The sequence below is a fragment of the Zootermopsis nevadensis genome, unplaced genomic scaffold (assembly GCF_977971745.1).
Source record: "Zootermopsis nevadensis isolate Lab colony 2312 unplaced genomic scaffold, Znev_1.0 Znev_ptg000030l, whole genome shotgun sequence".
NCBI classification, from domain to species: Eukaryota; Metazoa; Arthropoda; class Insecta; order Blattodea; family Termopsidae; genus Zootermopsis; species Zootermopsis nevadensis.
Genome location: NW_028259162.1, coordinates 13,421,048 through 13,446,292, shown reverse-complemented (window position 1 = coordinate 13,446,292; position 25,245 = coordinate 13,421,048). Strand labels below are relative to the sequence as shown.

General features: G+C 36.3%; 2 protein-coding genes across 6 annotated transcripts in view; one reads left to right on the top strand and one right to left on the bottom strand.

The window, feature by feature from the left end:
* The window catches only part of LOC110840539 (lachesin-like), a 126,599-nt gene extending 101,653 nt beyond the window's left edge, over positions 1-24,946 (bottom strand). For 2 of the 3 annotated variants that reach the window (XM_087358356.1, XM_087358357.1), the window contains exon 1: positions 24,678-24,940. In XM_087358356.1, coding sequence (XP_087214482.1) covers positions 24,678-24,735 — 58 coding nt within the window. In that variant the 5' untranslated portion in view covers positions 24,736-24,940. Of the gene's footprint in view, positions 1-24,677 lie in introns of all 3 variants that reach the window. The other variant, XM_087358358.1, reaches the window with a different exon arrangement.
* LOC110829632 (EGFR adapter protein) overlaps positions 1-25,245 on the top strand; it is a 743,671-nt gene that overhangs the window by 92,217 nt on the left and 626,209 nt on the right. For 2 of the 3 annotated variants that reach the window (XM_087358340.1, XM_087358338.1), the window contains exon 2: positions 10,298-10,365. Coding sequence is in view for 1 of the 3 variants with exons in the window: in XM_087358338.1 (XP_087214464.1) it covers positions 10,298-10,365 (68 nt within the window). In the remaining 2 variants the exon portion in view is untranslated. The remainder of the gene's footprint in view (positions 1-10,297; positions 10,366-25,245) is intronic. The other variant, XM_087358342.1, reaches the window with a different exon arrangement.

The window sequence follows — 25,245 nt, the reverse complement described above, 5'->3', positions numbered from 1 at the left end:
AATTTGTAGTTACTTGTGGTAATTTGGCTTATGTGGTAGAAAATACCAGCACAGCAAAGTTATACTCAAAATAATGAACTCTATTATTTGCGTCTATTTTAAGCGAACACTTGCCCTGTTAGAAATAATAGCGTAAAGGAACTGTCTTGAAAGTGAAAGCAATATTTTAAATAGAAAGGTTGTGTGGATTTTTAGAAGTCAGGAACAAGCCAAGGAAGGAATACAAACACAGCAAATGGGGCGATAATTGACTTGTCTGTAAATAGCACGTATTCAACTTCCACCATACAATTTTCCTGAATTATTCTGAATACGAACTCGTTTCTCTTGGATGACGTTTATTGTTACGAGCAACAGACCTGTTAATGAAGTGTGAACCCTTCAGAGTGATAGTAATTGGGTCCTACCAACGTCTCATTCAGGGTAATTTAAAAAAAATTGTTCAATATTCTTTAGGCATGCAGAAAATGAAGACCGTCATTAAGAAAGAAGGAAGGTTGGGTTAATTACATAATTGTAATATTAAGAATAGTGAAAGCATAAGAATAGCCTTTAATTTATAGGATAAGATAAACATGTTAAATTTACGTTGTTAATTTTCAGATTAATGCATTAGAATAGTAATTGGGCTATTAATCTAGCAGAAAGATGAATATTATTATATACGATGACGTTCGGAAGCCATAGTTTTAATTTATTGTAAAATGAAAGGCTGTCGCCGCTTCTCAACTGGGAAGTGTTATAGAGCTACAGAGTATTTTGTTTTAAATATATTATAAATTTATCAATATTTATATATTCAGTTCATTGTTTGTTTGCTTTCTTATTGTAATGTTTGTATTGTTGTTAGTGCTTGGCTGTTATTGGCCTTTTTTGGCTGTTGTCAAGCATTTAAATAAATGAATTGAATTGAATATTGGTGTAAGTTAAATTAATAAATTAATAATAATAATTAATAAATTAATGTAAAAAAATCAGTCGACTGATACAAATGTTCTTTAGAAAACATTTCTTTTAGAGTAAATATTGTCCTGTCCTTTTAGCATATCTAAAGTTTAAGAGCTTCAATTCGTCGGCTTTACGTATAGGAACGAGAATGTAATGTTTGACGGAGGTCAAGATCTAGAGCAAATTTTGATGCTCACAACATTTAAAGATTTATTTTGCAACAGTTTCAAACGTGTATACTATAAATGAATCAATACTAAGATATCGATAACTTTAATTTAGTACGAATTTCGAGAATTATTGAATTGTAAAATTAATAGCGTGTTGGCTATACGTGTATCTTGAACGATCATTGGACGAAAGGCGACAATCGGTGAAATACATCAATCGAATAATCTCGGTGGTGATGGTAATGGTTCTGCTACAAATTCTGTCTTCTAATAGGATTGAATTAAATCAATCTGCATAACCTGTTGAATTTCAGTCACGTCTTCTGGTCGTGCTGTGAGTTGGCGAAGGCATAATTGGAATCTGTGCTAAAGGACGTCAAGAGGAGCTTCGTAAGGCCTGGTTACTTTTTCCTTCATCCATATTTTGTTAGCTTTGATGAGATTCACTGGTTCCGATTCTTGCTTTTAACTGCTAGCGAGAGAACGTACCTGTCTCCGTACTAAGGCAGAGATCCGTATTTAAAATTTCTCTCGATGTTTAAACAACCATAGATCCGCATCAGTTCATTAAACGAAAGTGGGAGATAACTTTAACGTTTCAAACTACGTTCACTGTAAATTCATTTCCTTCGGGTCTGTATGTTTTCAGCTCACAAAACACTACCTGCTTTGTCTGTACGTCTTCTCGAGATTAGAAAATTATACATGTACATAAAGTTATATGTTTTGTTGTCTGGATAAATTATTAGTTATTAATTAATGGTCTGTCACACTTTTTCTTCAGGTTTCTTTTCATTTTTTTCCTGGCACGTTAAATACTTTTATAGAACAATGTACATCCACTTTTCAGAAGCTTGAAAGTAATTTTGCTAGACAGTTCTCCAGTTATAGCATTTTCACGTTTCTAATCCTTTTCTGTTCACTTTATGAAGCTCAACTTATTTTGCATCGGATCCTTCAATGTAGGGGTGATATACAAAAAAGATCTTGGATCTATTTATCCTTACGATTATGAACGTAACTATGCATCTGCTAATTGATAAATGTCTCTAATCCCTGTGTGGTGTGAAAATGGTGAAGAGTGTTATGAAATACGATAGACGAAATCGTTAAATACATCCATACATTCATTGCGATGATACTCTCTGGTTTTATGCTCTGTGCCGGTCATTTATCAGTAAGGGGTGTGTCTAACATTACTGAAAAATACCTAAATATCTTTAAAACGTCTTGAAGTAATAGCATGAAACTTTTACGTTGCCTTTAATACTGATTTGAGGTGTGATATCTTGTATAGCTATTCAGTTCCACGTAAATGTTTCGCCTTTACACCCGTATTATAAGTCATATTTGTACAAACGAGGCAGCCACACGTTTACAAAGAAACAGGACGTTGCTTTGCGAGAGAATACAAACTGTAAACACACAAATCGATACACGAAAGCTTCCTTCATCATTTGTGAAAGTTTTACTATATTTAAATGATATATCAAAGAGATACGAAAAGCTACATGTATTTCATCACTAAGAACATCGATGGATATGCTTGACACTGGCGGTGCGAATTAATAAAACGCCTTTTGACTGAATTAGATTCTGAATTCTGATAAATATAAAGAGACTTTCTTAGTAGGATGTGATGTCTTGACGGTGGTGAATCGAAAGATGATTGTCTTGGATTGTAGCGCCGTGTAGTCTGGTAGAGTTTTTCCAACGTTTCAAAGGTCCCTGCTGCCTCCATCATCAGGTCGATGAGTCCCCCCTGATGTTGGAGGCAGCAAGGACCTCCGAAAATTTGGTAAATATCTATCAGACCACACGGCGCTACAACTCATAACACTCATATCTTTAGAGATTTTCTTAGCTGTGTTGAAATGTGACTTATTCTATTATCTTGACCTGTAATTAAGAGACAAGTAATTTGTTATATTCTTCGTTATTTAATTGCTTTTGTTGTTAATACCCCGGCTTCGCATTCGAGAGTCGCTATTCCAATTTTCAGTAGTCTACTGACTAATGTTATTTTTCGGATTTCTCACTTCCCTAAAGGAAATTGTTGAATAGGCCATGACTATTTCAACATCCTTCTCAGGTGCCCTTTTAAAATCATTTTTAATTATACTGTAACTCCTGTAGTTCGAAAAAGAAAAATCAATCAGTAAACATTACTTATTTAAGCACCGAGGCTCTCACCAAATGAAATTGAATTCATATCTTAGCAGATGGAAAGTGGTTGAATAAACTATAACAAATAAACCGCAGACTAAACACTGCGTGTGACGTTTATTCAAGATTTATTTAATTACAATTAAATTGCTAAAATTTTATAGCTTCGAATGACCATTGATTGGAAGAAACGTGAAAGTTGTCGATAATGGGATAAGTGAAGATATTGTTCTTAAATTTGCCTGCAGGCACTGATTAAAACCACGAACGACCTTTGTCAAAATTGCCGTTCCAGGGCCAAAGATTTGAACTCCGGACTTTTCGACTACGAAGTAAGAGTGAGACACTGAAAGTTCGTTGAAGAGACATATGTCAGACCTTTTATGCGAAACATAATGGCGACATCAGCTCTGTTGGTTCCAGAAACATTTTGTCTGCTATTTCGTCTCACTGAGTTCATATATTTATGTATAATGTTAGACCCCAGTAATATTTTCAGGTTCTAATAGAAGGTAAAAAAGAACAACGTAATAATTAATAAGTTCTGAGGTTGCACCACTTCAAATTATGCATTCGTTTGACCACAGGATCTTAATTTTTTCGGATTTGTTAGTCACAACAGCTCTCTGCTTGGGCTTAACATTGGGGTTTTACTGTGCGTTTCGACGAGCAGGTTCTGATTTGATTTCACTGTAAACTGCTCTGATGTTAGGTTAATTTGAATGGCACACAGAATATTACACCCCAGTGTACTGTAAAGAGTGTTGTTACAGACTACAAATAATGCGCTATTTAACAGTCGTAAAAAGAATGGAGCAACATGGTTGAACTACATGGGTATGACAGGGACTGAGGCTGGAGTTGGCAACGAGTTTAATATGTCAGAAGGCCGAAAAGTGAATGTTAATTTAACTTTAATCGCACAGTTAGTAAACTGTTTCCGTTTCGGAAGCAGAATATTGTAGGTGAAGTGCAAAATCGATCTCAGGCTGTATTAGGGACTCATTTTGGTAAGGTGGGTCGGAGGATAATTTCAAAATATCAGTGAACAGTGTTGTAAACTTGCAAGAAATTTATAAACGTATTTTTTAAAACGAAAATTAAATAAATTAAAACTACTCGAACTCACTCAAAATTATATTTCATTTAATGACGTTTCGCACAAACCTCAGCATGGCAATTAAAATTATACTAACTTTAAAAACTGCAATGTATTATAATACAAAAGATAAAAGATTTAGTAATGACACTCGTGTTGATATCTTTATGGTCCGGCTCTTGTTATAAAATATCCCAAGCAAGAACCGCGGTGTCAGCTTGTAGTTGTTATATCATTCTCGTCGAATTACCTTATCTTTTGCGATAGATAATCTTCGACATTTTGACAAAGAATATTCTTCGCTTACTCGCGTTTTATAACACTATATATAATGAAACTTCTTTATTTTCTTTCACCATGATACATCGGCTTTATATTACACTGTCGAGCCCTTTTTTCCGTATTTGTTTTTATCTTTTACGTCATCTGTTTATAATATTGTTCTGTATAGATTGGTTTCTATAATCTATTTCTGTGTTGTCTTTGCTGTCTCTTGTAGTGAAATTGACCTTGTTTTATTCTTAAATACATTAAATGGATTATTATCATGTATTGCGAAGGGCTAACTTCAAATTCATCTCTACCCCGAGTTTTGAGTGAGAGTAGGGAATTTTTTTATTATTTTCATGTACACATGCTTCATCAATCAAAAGGTATATCTGATGCAAAAAAGACAGTCTTTAGTGAAAAATTTTACTCCGGGTTCATTTTATTCGAACTCAAGAAGCGTGTTGGAAGCTTTTATTTTCTATTTTGTATTTATGTTTAGAAAACTCTTCCGTTATTTCAGATGAATCTGAAAAGTATTAAGAAAAGAAGCCGACATACTTACATATAGAACACACTTGATGTTTTGCAACCTTCTGCATTTCTTCTGACGTCAAGATTCTGTTAAGATATACGAAGTCCAAGTCCCATTGAATATCTTCGATCTAGTTTGCTCATTAAAATTATATTCAAACATTTCTGAATGGAATCTTGTAACTTCAACTAAATGTATATTTTACTCCGACGAAGTAAGCTTTTTCCAATAAAACCTACGAAGTTTGAATTTTTCATGGCGGTAAAAATTTTGAATGTGGTTTTCTGTGTACTGACGCCTTGTAGTCTTGTAGGTGGTTACCAACATTTCGGGGAAAACAGCACTTCCGTTTTCAGGTCAGAAGTGGAAATGACAGTTTTCTCCGAAACGGTAAACACCAACAACACGATATGTCGTCAGAAAACAGAAGATCATAGTTCACACATAACCTTAAAACCTTTGTCACGAAAACGTCTTTGTTTTGACATATCGTGACCCGCCAACAGAAAAGTTTCTACATATACGTATGAGACGTATACGGACATATACATACATATGTCTAATACAACCATTTATCCTCGTGATTATATCTTTTTTTAGTTCCAAACTTATAACTGCATGGAGCAGATTTAGTTTTGAAAACCTAATAGTTCCTCAGCTAGTCAAGAAACTCTCGCTATTTTATGGAAGTACAAAATTCATTATCGTAATCACAAAATCCCGATGGGACTTAAATATTATTTATACATTTAAATAAGAAAATATATTCATATATCATGTAATAAGTACGAATAGCGAGTCTGATAGTTCTCAAAATGCTACCATTCTTTCCTAATCTATACAGCCGAGTCCGTCTTAAGAAACCAACAGTCACTGAGTCATCCCAGAAATTCCCTACATTTCATATAACCCGAAAGTTCATTATCGCCCTCACAAGTACCCGCCACTGGTCTCTTTCCTGTGTCAGATAAATTCTGTCATCACAGGGCGATAATGTTAGAACAAATGAGCACATCTAAAACGTCGATAAGTTCTACTAAACTACAACATAACATGGCCGAGGACAATAGTCATCAACTTATTCTTAATGATGTTTGTGTATCGTAAGAATATTATTCTTTCCTATAATAGTTCCACTGACGTGTTTCGACCCAGAACACTGAGTCGCACTGATTATTGTTAAACTCTGAGATACGTACTTTGGTTGAAATCTGAGTTTATTTTAAAGAAATTAATGTTACGAAACAAAATGACACAAAATGCGAACAGATATACCTTACACGAGAGCGATTATAACCCTGTACCACAACGTGAGTGCTGTTTATGGTTTGACTTGATAACACTTGAATATCAGCACATTTCTCATTATGTGAGAGTACGGTGTGTATTTAAATATTTACTTTAATTTCTTTTGCTATATTTTATGTACGCGTACTGAGTCTGTAACTCGCCATATTGTTTTTGGATGAGCACGTCGATGATGATGATTCATTCATTCATTCAATTCATTTATTAAAGTGCTTGACAACAGCCAAAAAGGCCAATAACAGCCAAGCACTAAACAACAATACAAACATTACAAAACAAAAGCAAACAAACAATGAACTGAATAATAATTCAATTCAATTAATTTATTTAAGTGCTTGACAACAGCCAGATAAGGCCAATAACAGTCCAGCACTAAACAACAGAAAAGGATGAAATATAATATAATAATAACATTAATTTCTATAATGATGATGATGATGATGATAATAATAATAATAATAAGGAAGCAGAGAAGATATTGAAATACAAGGACCTTCTCATAGAAATACAGAGAATGTGGAAGGTTCAAGCAAAAGTAATCCCAGTAGTTATAGGGGCAACAGGAACTGTGTCCAGGTCGCTCAGGAAATATTTGGCCAACATCTCGGGCGAACACGACGTCAGGGAACTTCAGAAAACTGCAATTTTGGGAACGTCATACATCATTCGAAAGACGCTGTCGTAAAATAAAATAATATAATACATGTAATACATATTAAAAACAAAATGTATCCCGGAAATAGCTGCTGCCCTATGTACCTTAGGGACAAGGTCTGTCTCGGGTACATAGAAGTACATACCCCATAAAGTGGTGAAGATATGGGATAATAATAATAATAATTCAATTCATTTATTTAAGTGCTTGGCAACAGCCAAATAAGGCCAATAACAGCCAAGCGCTAAACCAGAGTACAGGATAAAATATTATAAGTAATTAATTTATTTCAATAATAATAAAAGTAAAACAAACAAATCAAACTAAATATATAAATGTACCATATTAATAATAATAATGATGATAATTCAATTCATTTATTGAATAATGTTTCACAAGTGAATTAATAATAATTCAGTTTACATTAATATTATAATTGGCCTTCTGGCTGTTGATACAGCACACTATTAATAAAGAATTGAATTGAATAACAAACGTATACAAAAGATAACCTTTTTAATTGTTATAAAGCTTTTTAGTAATGGGTTTGGTGTATATCTACCAAGTTTTTTATGCAGAGACATGGTGGACGATATTCGCATAGTAAGTGCGTTGTATGATTGTGATAGTTTAATGTTGACAACCACTTGCTTAAATATAGGCCTCCTTTCAAGTTCTGTCAGAATGTAAGGAACAGAGCGTAAACTAAGCTAATTTGCTCAGATGCTCTGGTCTTGAGCTATGAACATCCTACTAGAATTTCGTATGCCATATGGTAACTGTTTATCCCAGTGTATGTTTTCCTGAGGTTTAGTAAATATGAATACTTTATGTGAATTAAAAGAAACTACTCTAAATTTAATTCATACAGTTTAAAAGTAGTGTGTAACTACGTCCCAAGTACTGTTTCAAATCAACATAATTTAAAAATTAAATTTAGTACGAATGTGTCATATCTGTAATATTATTTCATTCACGTGTCGCTAAATCTGTTGACTCAATTGTTATTTCATTGAGATAAAAAGTAATTAAGTAGTGTGATAATGGGTTATTTCCGTATATAAAGGCACAACATGTATGAATAGTTGTTATTATTCTGTAATAGGAAGACTGAAGCATATTTTTAGGCCCATACGTTCATACTTTTACAATACGCGGAGAGATTCTATTAATATATTAGACGTATATATTTTAGTGGTGAGTTATCCATCCAAAAACAATTATATAAGTTCTTACTAACGTGGATCCCCAAATCCTTAGTTTTTAAATTGGGCTCCATACGTCTTGTAAACATAACTTGTTGCCGTACACACAGTAACAGTGCATACAAGTACAATTGAAATTTTTTGCGCAAACAGAGCATCAGAATTGCACCAGATGGCGCAAGTCAGACACCATCTATCAGATCTACTTTCCCATCTGTGGCAAGATCTAAGCCCTGCCAGATGCACGGATAAAGACGGGTTTAGTGTGAACAGAGTTATAGAGAAAGCATTAGTGGGCAGACAATTCTGTGCCATTACGTAGTGTAGTTGGATGGCGACTGTGACCGGCGCCATCTGATACACTTCTGATGCTCTGTTTGCGTACGTGTTAAGAATAGTGTGCACTACCACTGTTCGATAGGTAATTTGACGTACAGACGAAAATTGTGTGTACGGCCAATAGCTGTTCTCACAGTGTGATTTGTCCGTCAAATTGCGGCATATAAGGACTCCGACTGGAAAACTAAGGATTAGCAGTCCCATGTTTATATGAACTTACATCATTCTTTCTGTATATACAACTCACCACTAACATTTGTATGTCTAATGTAGAATCACTCCGCGTTCAAAACATCATCGCATAAATGAACTGGTTGATTTTATGTAAAATAATGCAATGTTACTGACATAAAATATATATTTTGAAATGCTGTATGCCACTTTCATATTCAAGGGAATTACAACTTTAATTGGCATGAATTTGTTCTCGAGGCTGCATAGTGTGTAAAACGTGTGTGAAATAGAAACTATGTTGTAGCTCCAGGTTGAAGTATGTAGCACATACTTCGTTTCCTGCAAAGTGCGCAGTTAACAGTTCAGTACATGGATACTCAGGGTGCCTTACCACACTCTTCTGACAGTTACCACGTCGCTACGAAAAGATAGCGCTGCTTTTCGACTCACTGTCCGTTCATTACTTCGTTCAGAGCTAACTCGTCTTTCATTTCCTTCTTCCTGTGCATTTTCGTTCAGTTTCTGTTGAAATGAAAGAACACAAACGGCTCTGAAGCTACAGCCATCTCTTCAAGGACTTTACTTTTTTATTTGTTCCATCGCACAGTCTGCGAAAATAAACTAGTTATGCAGATATTTCTTCTGAATTGACAAACTCAAATTTTTATTGTTTTCGTAAAATGTTGACCCGTAACAGCGTTCACTTTACCTTCCAGGTGTGAAATATATGCATATACATGTATGGTTCATTTTGTGTGCGAATTAGTTTTTCATATGCGGAGCAGATTTCATTGTCAAATAAAATCAAAACTGCCGTCTGTTTCCAGCAGATAAAGGCTTGCTATAAAGAGCAGATGTGCATATTGCAGGCTACAATTTAAGGCAACTTTGCAAACATTCTGAAGTGTGTACGACTAGCCTCTTACTGTAGTTTCTTGCGAGAAGTGTAGTTGAAAGAAGGTCGAACATGTACGTAATGTTCTTCTCTGTTTTATGACGCGTTGTCCTGTAAGTGGGTATCGACGTTTCGGAGGATACTGGAAATCACGTACAAGGCCATATGTCGTCACAATGACAGCGGCTACAGCTTCGCCGTCAGAATCATAAATCTCAGGGCTATGTCATGAATTTGAAAGCTTTTCATCACAATTTAAATCGTTTTGAAACGAGAACTTTTCTATTAACTCTTTTAGTTTCAGTCCTGTTTGAATTGTATCTCGATCTTCAGGACTACAAATCTTCAACCCTGAAGATACCGACAGTGAGTCTCTCCGAAACGTTGGTATCTACCTACGAGTCTACACATCACAATCTAGGAATATATCATCGTCAGGGTTAAAGTTTAGCGTCTATGACGATGGGTGTATAGATTGTTGTCAATGTAATAACCATGAGCAATATCAGATTAAAGGAAACTTATTATTCTTGCAGGCAGAAATTATCGAATGTTTCACCATCTCCATGGAAGGAGGAAAATCAATCCAACGAAGCAACACAAAGTAAGGAGACTATATTATTCACTCTAATAACATAGAATATACAAAGTAAATAACAGTTTTTTTAGTTCCATTTTGTGTGTTGAATGCACTGATATATTAAGCTCTCGAAGACCACTGTCTTATTGAGGATGTCGCCGTATAATCTGGTAGATATCGAAACGGCATAATCTCCTCTGATTACACGTCGCAACATCCTATAAGACAGCCATTTTCATACTCGTCGCCGCGAGAACGTAAATACTTACCTGTTTCCTTCAGTTATAATGAGCCACGATGCATAGTTAGAATTTGCAGTAATTTGCTGCTATATGAGTAACTTAGTAAAGATCTTTCCTCTTTAGCCTCAACTACTTTGATAATTTCCTGACTTTGTATGTGATAGCGTAGCAATTTCCATCATAGTTATACAGGTTAAATACAAAAGTACCTTACACTATCAAAATAAGGAAAGTAAATGGTGGCGTACTTAGAACTTTACACCTTCACGAATAAATAGATAAACTCTTAAAGTTTAGTACACACGTCACGGAGACTCGATATGTGTTCCGCGAGTCATATGACAGATGTGACGATAATCCAGCTCGTCTCGAATTTTGCACAAATTTTCCCCTGTGATGTTGTGATTCGCTGCTTCAACTCTGGCAAAGATTGAGGCGTAAATGGATACTCGGCTGCTCGGTTCCACGTGAAATTGTGTGCGAAGGTCACGTTGCACAGCTGGTACAAACTCATATCTTCGCTAGCTGCAGAACACACCAACTCCTCTGTTGTGCGATATCAATTTTCAAAACTGGTGTCATCTAGCGGAGATAACAATAACATAAACAATCTCCCCGGACATCGGAAACAAATTTCAGGAGTTTTTCTACCGACTGGTGTGGGTGTGAAGTTCCAAGTACGCCCATTTGTTTCTGTATTATTTTGAAAATGTGGTTTTTTTGCTCACCCGGTATATTTACCGAAATCAAATTATCGGCAAACAACTTCACTCAATACTGCTGTTTACCTGGACTTGGTTCGTGGTTCGTTACTCCAAAACAAGGTCGCTAAGTTAGAGGAGCTGACACTGCCCCCGTCTTTAGTTTAAAATACCCATTGTACTGGGTCTCATAGCAGGGGATAATCCGTATTTTGTGGACTAGTTATTCACATAAATCCCGTGTATGTTTCAATTACAAAGAAGTGTGAAAGTCATAGTTACACACTTCGTTACGCCTATATGAGATATTTTTTACATTTTTTTTATAAGCATCAAAGAGGAATGAAAAGAATTCCAGACTTTGTTTTTATTGTTTTATTCTGATAATTTTAATGTTCGTTTGTAAATGAATTTATATTATATTAAGTAAGCCATACTGAATGAGATACTTCGACCAAAAGGGCAGTATCCTTTAAGCAGTACCTACGCTGAATACAGAAGTTACGAAATATTTGTTTCATATTTGTAAGTTAGTAAAAGGCAAAGGTAAAAGTTTAAGGTATATTGAATGGTATGCGTTTCATATAAACTTTTTTTTCCTTCTTAAGCCACGTGTCTCCAATATTTTCCTTCCTCGTCCATTGTAATGTGTGATATCCATGGTATATATTTGGGTAAGCTATTTTCCTGCATGAAGAGGAAAGATAAGTTGTAGTTTCACGAGAGATTGTCGTAAGCACAGGTTTTAGAATAATTTTTACTTTTGGCCTGGGCTTATCAGTAAAAGTAAGGAAATTTTGGATTTCTTTCACATTTATTATAATCACTAATATACGTAGTAAATAATTTGTGTATAATATTGTACTTGATTTTGAACAATGCAGTTTAATAAAAAATAATATTACAGCATAACTGGTAAATAAGCAATTTTTTTTTTCATTTAAAAGTATTCTATAAGTGTCAACATCTATAAGGGTAATGTAATTTTAAGTACTTTCCGTTTCAAAGTAATTTCAGGACTAGTAATCGCATTACATTTTGCTTTTGGTTATGAAGAGATGTGTTAACTGGAGCATAGCATCCACGGCGGCGACAAAAAAAGGCACGCAGACTGCTGTTGAATGTTCTGTAAACTTTCAAACAGTGACAATGGCATTTTAACGGTGTATTCTGTTTTGTGTCAAGCCAGGTTACTTATGGTCCAATAGCCTGCCTTGTATTCGGAGGTCTGACATACCGGTTTTAGAAACATAAAGTCAAAAAGTTTGTTTTTAAAAAATGATTTGCATATATCTGAAACCATCTTCTTTTTCACTACTGACTAAATTTTATTTGATAATAACGTCATATTGTTTCTACTGGTACAGCAAGCCAAGTCATTATTTCTACAGACAAGTTAAATTCAAATTATATTTTAAAGCTAGAGAAACTACATTTATCAGTTGTTGTACACTTCAGATGCGACGACCTCACAGGAAGTGAAAATACTGATTGTACTACGATTCTGTGGCCCTCTACAAGTTTTGCCTTGACAATTCGTACATAACGTGTAATTATATTGGCTTGAAGTTAATAGTGTATTGTACGTAACGGGAAACTTGGCTGTCCTTAACGTAAACTCATGTATTTACATTACTGTTGAACGCTGAATAGTACTAGTTGAATATAATTACGCCTTTGGGGAATAATGTTACTCTAACTGGGTCATATGTTCAGAGTAACAAGACGAGAATTTCTTACCAATTCATGCCACGTATCAGTCATTGGGATTTATGGCAAACAGATTTTATCGGAAATAATTCTTCTCATTTCTCGTGCTAACAATTTTTACGTCGGTTTTTTGTTGCCAACATTATCATCTGCATTGAATGAAAGGCTCTTATAAATCCGAACCTGGAATGGAAGTACCTATACCTACATTTATTTATCTTTCAACCTCTTCAGATGTTTGAGATTGGATATGTAACAAAAAATCATATGGGCACATAGTTTTTTGAGTATTTTTCGTCTGGTTTCGAATACATTCCAAGCAGTTGTATTTAGAAACGTGTACATATTTCACTCTTCTTCGCAAGGCCTGGCAGTTTTCGTAATTCAAATTCCGCATGCTTTGTGGCTAGTTGTAGTGTAATGGCTTTCTGTGCTGCATAATGCTTCTCGTTCAGTAGGGTCCCAAACATTATGGTATTTTTGGCCTGAAATGATCAATTAATGATTGACGGAATCGATTATTTAAATATTATAGATGTCATGCAAGCTGTCAGTGTGTGGAAATGCTAAAACATCCCCTGCCTGTTTGAGAGTAAACGCAATGTTGCCGGCTCTTCTGATGTGTTTTGTTCATTACGTCACCAGTGGCTGTATGAAGCGATGGGTGTAGGTAGCGCCTGAGAAGTAGGAATTGTTATCAGACTTCTGCGTTTGTGTGTGATTTAGACTTTGTCAGAAGAAACACTACCAGACAATCAGCGACATATTTTAAATAATGTGTCGTTCGTCGTCCTTGAATTATAACCATAAGTCTGTACTCCGTACTTTTGAGCGTGATAAATTTCTCATTTTTACCTCTTTACCTACAGTCGAGTAAATTATGCTGATAAGTGGATCAGTAATAAAATGAACACATTTGTTTACCACAGTGTTTTAATTTCCGTTGTTTCTTTCTAAATACCGTAAAATTTAAATCTCGAAATCTCTACATAAATTCTTCGTTATTGAGTGTTGGAGGCTCGCAGATTGAATATAAATTTAAATTAATATGATTCATGATTCCAGTTCACACACTTTGTTCCACATATTCTAACATTGTGAATATATACAGTTCAATATACTGTGGCGAATCTAGCTGTATATCGATTTTAAAGGAATTTGACCTTTGGTGTTTTGCAATCTGGAATAATGAATTTTCGGACTTTGTCCATCGTTTCAGGTTCTAAAGATAACGACGTTTCGAAACCTGGATCTGATTTTTAGAATATCAGATGATGCACAAAGTCAAAAAGGTCAGTAATCCAGCTAGTTGTGTGGTTACGTAAACATCAAATGTATTGCAATATTACCTCGATTTTCAGACACGCATTTTTAAATTTTTAAATTTATGAAATTAGGAAAGGAACCCGGTACCCATTGGACAGGAGGCTGGGTGGGTCCCAGAGCCGGTCTGGATTCCAAAGCTAGAGGAAAAATTCTGTCCCCGTCGGGGCCCGAACACCTGTCGTCCAATTCGTAACAAGTCACTATACTGACTGGAGGTACCCCCATACGTAATTTTTAAATTCGACCGAAATTTCAAATTAGCAAATAGACATGCTTATTGGCCTTTTGATTTCCTCTGATGCTAGGTTGAATCGGTGCGCATTTGTACGCTGACGGACTCCATACATGACAGTCTACATTCGTGCACTGCCTGTCCCCGTCTGTCAGATCATGTGATATATCCTGATGTGTTCTCCTTGTCAGGACAGGGAAGAGCTTGGTACAGCATGTTTCCTGAAGACAGCACAGTTATTGACTTCGCATATGTCTTAATTTAAAGCAGGGGAAAAGTCACTACATATATCCTGTTAGAAAAGCTGTCTCATTACTTTTCATGGAGAGACCCAAAGACATGTACTAAAACACTGGCCATACCAGAGGTCGTATCGGGGAACTTCTGACGTGCGGATTTGTTTCTTACGTTATTTGAACATTCGCTCTCCTTTTTCCTGTCCTCTGTTTTATTTCAGTATAATGAGAAGCATCAGTACACTATCCGCGGGCACAGTAGGAGCTGCTGCGCAGGTACTCTTTGAGTTTCGCGCGCAGTTTCACTGACTCGATCCAACATTTCATTTAAATTATTCAATAACTGACATCTAGTAATTTTCGTTTCAGTGTAAGTTCAGGACTGGTGATCGAATTACATTTTGCTTTTGATTATGAAGAGATGTGTTAATTGGAGCAAAGCACCCATGCACGCAGACTGTTGTTGAATGTTCTGCAAACTTTAAAACAGTGACAATGTCATTTTGTAGTTTAACGGTGTATTCCATCCTGTGTCAAGCAAAATTCCTTACGGTCCAATGGTCTGCCTTGTATTAGGAGCTTTCACATACTTGTTTCGGAATCATAAAGTCAAAAAGTTTGTCAGAAACCATCTTCTCCTTTTCCACTACAGACTTTTATTTCATCATTACGTCATTTTTTCCTACCGGTACAGCAAGCCAAGTCATTTTCTACAGACAGGCCAGTGACAAATGTTACTTTAAAGCGGGAGAAACTATATCTATCAGGTGTTGTAGTCTACAGAAGCCGCGACCACACAAAACAGCTGGTTCAGAGAAGGTAGTTTAACGCATTCCCTTATACCAAGAAAGCTTGCAGTAAACTACGGGATACGTCTTGAATGAATTCAACAATGTGCATAGCATACTACTCGCAACCTCCTATACCATGATGGTATTTTTGTACGAATAAACTAAAGTTGATATTTTTTCATAAATTTTCTACTAAGGCTTTTGCGAATACGCTCGTCATACAAGTAATAGGTACATTTTGCATGAGTGTTGATACTAATTTATTTCAGACCTATGTAGACCTATATTATTGGCCAAGGTGACAGGGGAGTACTTTACATTCCTTTTAAGTCCCCCGTTCAGACTCAAATAGGTGTGAAAAACACTTTTTCAGAATAGTAATTTAGTAACTTGGTAACGGTATTATGAAGTTAAGATTCCACTCGTGTATTTACCTTGTAGGCTACCGAAATCTTGTGGAAGAAATGAGAGCTAATATTCGCTTAGGGAAAGCGACGTAAGAGGTGCGATCGGAAAGTTTCAAGACTGCGCGTATAAAAAAACGTACACTTATCTCAGGTATTAAATTCATCCATCACCCTCGACGTAGTTCCCCTGGGAGTGAACACAACGATCCCAGCGCCGCTGCCAAGCCTGGAAGCATCCCTGGAAATCTTTCTTTGTCAGCCTGTCAAGCACCATCTGCGATTCTGCCTGAATATCTTCTATCGTCTCAAATCTCCTTCCCTTTAGCTGAATTTTCATCTTTGGGAAGAGAAAGAAGTCACACGGAGCTAAGGAGGGTGCGGGATGACGGCCATGGTGTTTGAGGCCAAAAACTGCCGAACTTTGAGGGCGGTGTGCGCTGGCGCGTTGTCATGATGCAGCAGCCAGTTGTGGTTGCGCCACTTTGACGGCCGCTTCCGTCCTTTAGAATCAGCTGACAGGTCCCATAGCCTATCCCAACAATGTCGCACAAGTCGTTGATGGTACGACGTCGATCTTCGTAAATGGCCTGCCGAATCTTCGTAACATTTTCGGGCGTTGTGCTCGAAGATGGTCGTCCAGAACGCTCGTCATCATCGACAGAGGTTCGGCCATTTTTAAAACGTGAATGCCACACAAAAGTTTGTGCACGACCCATTGCGGACTCCCCAAATGCTTGCTTTAGCATTTCATAGGTTTCCGTAGCCGTTTTGGCGAGTCTTTGGCAAGAGATTCAGGCAGAATCGCAGATGGTGCTTGACAGGCTGACAAAGAAAGATTTCCAGGGATGCTTCCAGGCTTGGCAGCGGCGCTGGGATCGTTGTGTTCACTCCCAGGGGAACTACTTGGAGGGTGATGGATGAATTTAATACCTGAGATAAGTGTACGGGTTTTTATACGCGCAGTCTTGAAACTTTCCGACCGCACCTCGTATGTCTATTGATGACGAAGGTAATCAACAAGAGAAGAATACGTATTTCCGTTCTGTTTAGTTAAGAATTTCATAACCAAGGAGTAACTAAGAGGTACAATTTCTGGGGGAAAAAACAGAAAGGATTGATGAAATAAATTAGTTTTGAAATGTTTATAATCCCACGAAAGATTTCAGACTGTTAGCAGTAGCCTCTTTGCCTGTGGGTTCGTATTGTGCCTTCATCATTTCACTAAGTTTATACTTTTCCATCCTCATGATCTGAAAATGAGTAAGCTTCTCGACTGAATTCGTTCCCGGGAATTATATTATTTATGCTCCTTTTAGATATGAATCAGGCAAAGCTTCTTAGCCTCTTTTCCTCGTAATGGATCCGTTCTCAAGGGAACACCTTAAATGAACTAGAAGCCATTTCTAGTGCACAGCACTGCTTTTTTTCCTGATATCCGGGTTCTGTTCATCCTACTGTTTTAAATAATTTCTTCTACTCGCTTAAAATACGAGGAACGTTAGATATTTGGTTCCATAGTTTTCGTAAAGTTGTTTTACTGACTGTTACTTTACTTCTATCACGCCTTAAGAAGACAAACTGCACTAATTTATTTATTAAAATTGAATAACAAGCTACTGCACGTCGCAGCTGAGTGGTTAGCATTCCTTCTTCGTATTCGGGATGTCCAAGATTTAAATTTCGACTCGGATGTTCCAACTGAAGTTTCCGTGGACTTCCTCATTCCCTCCAGGAAAATGTCGGGATCGTATATCAAATTAGGCCAAAACCTCTTCTATCCTTACCCCTTCCAGTACATTATTTATTAATAGTCCTATTATTCGACGCTGAGTAATGTGAGCTATTGACGGGTCGTTAAATTAACGATAAATAATTAAAATAAGTTGTATTTATTTTGAAATATTTTTCGCAACCCCCAACACGTTTAGAAAGAATAAGAATACTCAAAGTTCTAAGGAGAAAATGGATAATCAGAAGTATAATTAGTGTTTTGTTATGTTTGTATGCTTTAACACGTCACACACCTGTACGTTTGCGAATTTAGCTACGCTCTCTGAGCTGTTCGCGTCATGTAGCAAAGAAATGGATGATAATTGCTAATAAGTTGGAAACAAACTATCGTAATATATTTTAAAGTACTCTACTTGTCTCAGAGTTTCCACTTTATGGCAGAGGGAAAACGTGGCAAACTTCAGCCAGAATAACTGACTTCCGGAACTATAACCGAATTCGAAGTTACATCCTAACCGTGGCTTTCGGCTGACGCTTCTAATGCACGGATCATTTTAATCAGAATTATTTTTCAGATTGCATGTACAGATACAGATACGATAGCTTATGTAAGCACCTGCGAATGTGTGTATAGATCATGGAGGTAAATGTCCATGAATTATAAGGGTCTTATCAGCTTTGTATGGAAATGAGGGGTCAGATTAACACTTCCGCCGTTCTAGCCCCTGTGAAAAGAGACTCCCGGCATTTATCGGATAGAATTCTTGGTGGGTCCCAACACACATCTGTATGCGGCTACGAAGAAAAGTCTTGACCAATAGACTGGTCGTTTAAGATACAATTAAAGTCTGATTAAACTGTTACGACGAAGCACTTTGAGGTAAATCCAAAATGTTCCCATCGGGGGTCAGGCAGTCGGGGTAAGTTTTCAGTAAAATTTTCATTTATTTTCAAACCCCATTTGTATAACCAAGTATTCTGTATTAAAATGCAACGGTCTTAGGTACAATGTGGTATTTACAAATTTAGATATGTGAACAGTAAATTCTGAAAAATTCTACCTCACAAAAACACGGAGTACAGGTTCGTAAAATTTGTTACAAATATCACCAGGCACGTGAAAGACCAACTTCCATAGTTCTATAGAGTGAGAATTAGCCTCAGAAAATAAGAAATTTTGGTGAAGAAATACTTCTTGATTGGTTAAATTAATAATGAGTAGCAGGTGGATGACCTGTACTTGAAAGTTATTTTTGAATTATGTTCTTAGTTAAAGAGTAGCTCCAGAATAGCGCATGATGGTGTGTGTAACGCAAACTAAAGCTCCAAGCAAGTTATCGTAAATGGATGGAGGTGTATGGCTGTCCGCACGTTGCGTACATCAGCCATGTTATTAATTGTGTAGTTGAGGTATTACCGGTTCTAATTATGATGTTTGATGTGTGGATACAGTGATACTACGTAGCACTGCAACAACAGCTGTGGGGTCCATAGTAACTAAGCAATTATGGAAGATACATCTCCTCTCACTGAACCGGAAATATTAATTCCATTACTGATGCTCGTTCATTACCAGCTCAGTTTTTGAACAGAGATAGGTCGATCAAATTCTAAGATTACTTAATTATGATATTTCAACTGCAGATTTTAAATAGCTTTCACCGAATCGAGTTTACGTTGCTGTAGGCGGCCGTATGAATTATTTAAACCTGCGAACAGGATATAGCTCACTATTACAACCCTCTCGATTCCCGGAAACGGCATCTCGTCATCACATCCCGCCCTATTTTGGGGCCCGTGGGGGACGAGAATTTTTTGTCGGGATCAAAGTTGACGGAGCGAGAAGCTGATCACGCACCTTCTTCCGGTGCTGGGGTTAAGAACGCGCGGATTTAGATAATGGGGTTCTGTCACGTCCAAAAAAACCAACATGGACACCCAGCGTACTGTTCGGTATTCTCCATGGCAACAGAAAATGGACTCTACACATAACTGGCTAGAAATGGTTAAATATAACTGATAGACCAGTAACAAAATCCTTAAATTATAATTATCATCATACCCCATGCAGACATGTAAAGTAGGCGTATTAATTCTAATAGCCTCTTCTGTTCTAAAAAGTCGTTAAGCGAACTGTTTACGACGTATAAGCGTGGCTTTCTGATTGTGTCTGAAGCGAAAATTTTATTGCAGTCTGCACCAGTGAAATGTAAAATAAACATATAAATGCTACTTAATGTTTCTCTTAGGCATCAGAAGACTGGGTAACCGTGGAATCGAATATCGAATTTATGGTATTCAAACGTTGTGAGAATTGCTTACAGTAACTCTCCCTGATTTTTAGCAGTGCGTATCTCCATTTGTCGACGAAAACAGCGTGCGTTCTATAGGCCTAATTCCATCTGTCAATTTGTATACATGTACGAGGTGCTGTTTCTGATTAAATTATAACCCACAATTAAAATATTGGAGCCTGTTCACCAACAACTGTTACCGCTTTATTTGAAGGTGTACATAATTTATATACATCGTATTTATTTAGTTAAAATCTCGGATAACATACTGTATATCTGAATTCAGCATCTGTTTAAACATTTTTCAATTCAAAATTGGATTTGTGTCGAACTTATAAATAAGTAGGAAGACAGTACTAAACGTTCCAAAACTTCATGATGGTAAACTGGACTGAGTAATAGTCATATTTTTCGAATAGTCCAAATTCTAAACTAGGTAATTCCTGCTGATGACATACTCCTATGGTAGGCATATATATTCTTGTTAAAAGGATGTACAGGCGTGAAAATTATATTTATAATTTTTAAGCTGTTTTTTATTTTAAAGTGTAGGAATGAAAGTGCACTTTTCGTTTCATTTGTTGAATTCTTCTTAATTTACTTCGTTATTTTTAATATTATCATTGATGAATAAAGGGTTTAATTGTCATAAATTATATAAATATTCTTAAAAAATCGTCGACTTTACTTCTGAACAACTTAAAATAGTGTGAAAAGGGCATACATCAAACAGAAGAATTAACCCTATGAAATTTTGTTTATTAAAAAATGAAACAATGGATATATCAGTCTTCAAAATTGCAGATTGAAGAAGTGTTGCTGGATTTTTAACGTTCTGAAGCACTGTGAATGGTTTCCCCCCTTTGAAGAAATCTGGTTTTGTGACGTGTTGCCTTTTCACTCTCACTCATTCAGTTACATCTAGTACTGCAGGGACAGCTATAGATTCATCCTAATTACACTGTAAATGAGTCAGAAACAGAATTGATTTTAAAGTATATGGCATCTAACTGCCTCGAATTTTGTGTTACTAACAAAGGCGTAATGGTACCCTTGCAGTAATCAAATAGCATTCCGTTTCTACAAAGTAATTTAATCAAAGTAGCCGACGATATAGTCTAAGAATTTCTTGTTTCAAGTAGCGTTATTTATTGCAGTGAACATATTTTATTTCCAAGTCATGTTTCTCAAATCTATTTGAATATTTCGTTGTTCAACTTGTAGCTTAAATTCTCAGCTTTGGTGGAACAGCAAAAACAGTGGTACGTTCTATGAAGGGCGTAGGGCTGCTGTAACACCTGAAGGGAAAAGTTTGCCAGTTTGCCTTACTACGTCGCATGGGCTTAATTGTACTCAGCCTTCAATGGTATACCTAAATGGCATGTTGATTACGAAAGAATAAGTTCGTCCTTGTCGTACCGTCCTGGTATCTGGCAAGATGAACCCACATGAGTGTCAGTCTTGAGAGCAGCTCGCTCGCGTTACCCATTTTTAATTTGCCCAGCGTAAAATGTTCGAATGACATTTTCTGTCAAAGTTTCTCTTTATACACGCTCAATAAATTTTCTGCGCGAATTACAATGCATGTTGGATTACATGTAATATAATAATTAAGTGACTACGTGTACCTGCTATTAGGAGAGTGCACCTGTGTTCTACTCATCTGTTCATTGTTACGTTACGTGATTCCTAGTTGCTTGTATGCAACCCGTCCTGTTCAATTATTCGTACTGCATCTATTCCTGTGGTCAGCTCCGCTCCCATTACGAGATTGATTCTTTGCATCTGTTCCCTACCGGTCAACCTTTTTCATTTAAGTTGTCTGTGCCGGATTTCTTCCAAGAATAATCTGTACTTCACTAAATGTCTCTTTTGTTACAGTGGTCTTTCCTATATTTTACAAAATGCAATTTACTAAAATGTCGTTTCCTTTATACCTCCATAGGCTATGTGGCATAAGAGCAGCTACATTCTTCTAAACACTAAGACGTTATTTTTTTTAAATTTTAAACGTTTCTGTGCTACTAAACTTTTATACTCGACGTAGAAACTTTTTTCTTCAAGGTAATTCTTTCTCCTCTACTGATTGACGAATTGTTAGGAAGAATGACATAAAGACAACTTTACCTGCCGTCACGAAGTAATATGGAAATAGTTTAAGATGTGGTTCCTCGTCCACGAACTTAATATTTAATACATTAGATTAAGATTTTGACGCAAACATCAAATAAAGGCTTGTAAACTGATGGTATTATTTGAAACATTGAATTTATTGACAGTTGAGCGTGTGTTCTTTACACCAGGGATCAGTCAGTGGAATGTTGGTTGGTCGGTTTCAAAATTTTAAAATTTATTTGCTGCCTAAACAGTCTTCTAAACATCAACAACATGGTTTCGATGTTTTTAAGAGGAGTTATATTATTTTTAAAATGTCAAGTCTAATTCAGCGTGAAAAAGAAATAAAATCTGACCCGGTTGAGTTGTTTGCATTTAAAACAAATTTTTATGTTTTTAGTTACATATCTTCTGAAACAGGACTTTTCATTCATTACGACTGTATACAGATTTGAAATTACAAGTGTCGCGTATCAATGCAGCTCGTATCGCGCGTAGGGATATTTTAGGAACTATTTGCTAATCCAAACATTGGCGCTGTTGTTGTGATTTGTTTCCAGTTGGAGACTCACAGTGACCCTGTGATAAACGTTGATAACATTGCGTGCTTCACAGTTGATAGTTGATAATTGTTACTCATTCTCTCCTGGGCAGTATGCAGTGCTATTACGTGCTAAATTAAACACAGTTCTCGTGTTTGTGGTTTTTGAAATGAAAATGTCTGCTCTAAATATGTTATGTTTCATTGTAATACTGAATAAGAAGGTTATACAGTTTATGACAAAATGAACTTTATACATTATATTATTTGTAAATTCAATCACTATAGGCGTGCTAAATGGCTGGCTCTTTCTGTATCGAGTGACAAATGAGTCCTACTTTGAGAAAATTAAAGAACATTCAATGATAACTAAGCTAACTAACGTCCGTTGATCGACCTGCAAATAATTTCTCTTTGAAGTACTTGCAAGAAAACTATGTTAGCTTTGACTCTACCCTTTTTCTGATATTAAATGGACATTTTTAATACAAAGCAGGAAAGTTAATTCACTTGACACTACAATTGATTACTGTATAGCAAGCATGTCAAACTCGCGGCCCACAACGAATATTTTTGCGGCCCAGCCAATATAACGGTATGTAAGAAACGTTTTAATAAAAATTTCGTAACTTAATTTTTACAATATCCTGTTATACATAATTATTAATAACGAACTACAACGTTCGCCAATGACTGATTACTATAATTGTGTTGCATCCATTTTCCATATGCCTAACGAACATGAGTGACCGAGTTAAAGAATTCAAATGTAAGTTAGTTCTTTGGGAAAAGCAGTTGAAAAATGAAGATTTAACGCACTTTCCAACATGCAACATGAACAAATCAAGTTTAGGTGAAACTGCATCGCATCAAAAATACGCAGAAAAAATGTTAAGCCTTAGAACTGAATTTGAAACAAGGTTTGCAGATTTTAAATTTTTGGAAGACAAGTTTTCTTTGTTTTCTTCGATTTTTTCAATAAATATAGAATCAGTACCTAATCAAATGCAAATGGAGGTAATTGAGATCCAGTGCGATTCAGATTTGAAGGCAAAATTCAGTGAAGTTGGCGTGCCTGGATTTTACAAATATTTACCTGCCAGGTTTGAAAATACTCGAAAATTCGCATATGAAATTATTTCCATGTTTGGAAGTACTTATCGGTGTGAGCAGTTATTTACAATTATGAAAGGAAATAAGTCTCCTGTCAGATCCAGAATTACTGACATTCACCTTGGATCAGTTTTGAAAGTAATCACTGCGAACAAGATTTCCCCCGAAGTAGGAAAGATAGTAGCCGAGAAGAGATGCCAAGTGTCAGGAAGAAAACATTTAATTTTATCGTTGTTCTTGTTCTTTTTTTTATACAATACTTTTCGAAATAAACCTACGTTTCTACGAAAATTGAAGTTTTTTTTGCGGCCGTCATAAACTTAAACCTTGTTTATTTGGCCCGTGTTAGCCTTTGAGTTTGACATGCTTGCTGTATAGGGTTTTGTATTTTGAAAAAATAAATACAAATCTTCTGATTTGTATGGACATCTCGATTGCTTCATCTGAATACCAAACACTAAATCATTTGTTAATCGAAACTTATTTTATATATTTCTTTTGTACACTTCTTTGCATTAAAAACTTTACTTAAGCACGCACAGAAATTCATTATGTTAATTCCTACTTCTGGTATAGTTCATGTTCACACTGAAATGGTCCTCTTCGTAAACTCATATCCTGGATAAAAACCACGTCATAAACATCTTACGATGGACCAGAATTTCCCCCTGTTAACTCCATTAATTGTCTACGTTGTTCCAAATATTTTAGATTTATTTTGTATAATAATAATTTAATAACCAGATAACGACACGTGTGTACATAAACTCGACCTTTCAGCGAACAGAACATTGTCAAGAAACAAAATTCTAAACGTTCACAGACAGTTAAGCGGTTTTGACAGAGGTCCATCATGCCGTCAAGCTAAAACTAGACTGACTGATGTAAATCGCTTACCGAGTGTTGTGTCAAAGAGTATGATTGTAGTCACCACTAAGTGCCCGAGTAGCGACATGACAGCGTCCTACAACTTTCACACCAACAGGTCACTGCTAGACTCATGTCACTTCACCACAGTCAGACAGCACCTTCTCATCACCCCCACCCAACCCAGAACCCCTTACAAAAATTTGCTTATTATATTTCTTAAACCGCTGGTTTATATAAGATTGTTGCGACCACTTTTTAACCGCCCAGCACACGCGAGAGGCTGATACTGTAACTGGCGTTTGTTCACGACTCAACGCCACAACATTCGGCAAGCTCCTCCTTGTACCTGCGCAGGCGCGGAGTGAGAGTATCTTGTAGACCACGTGCTGTTGGCTGGAATCAATCTCTGCCCCGATATTGTTCCGTAAAGGCTGAGATAACATTCTTTTCACACCGTTGATCTCACAGGTGTGGAAGTGAGGTTGACAAACTGCCTCCTGGTGGTTGTATTCGCTGGCGGATAAAAAATATGGACCCACAATCAAAATAAGTAGAATGCTAGCGTAATATGACCCGTTAGATTTGACGGGAATTG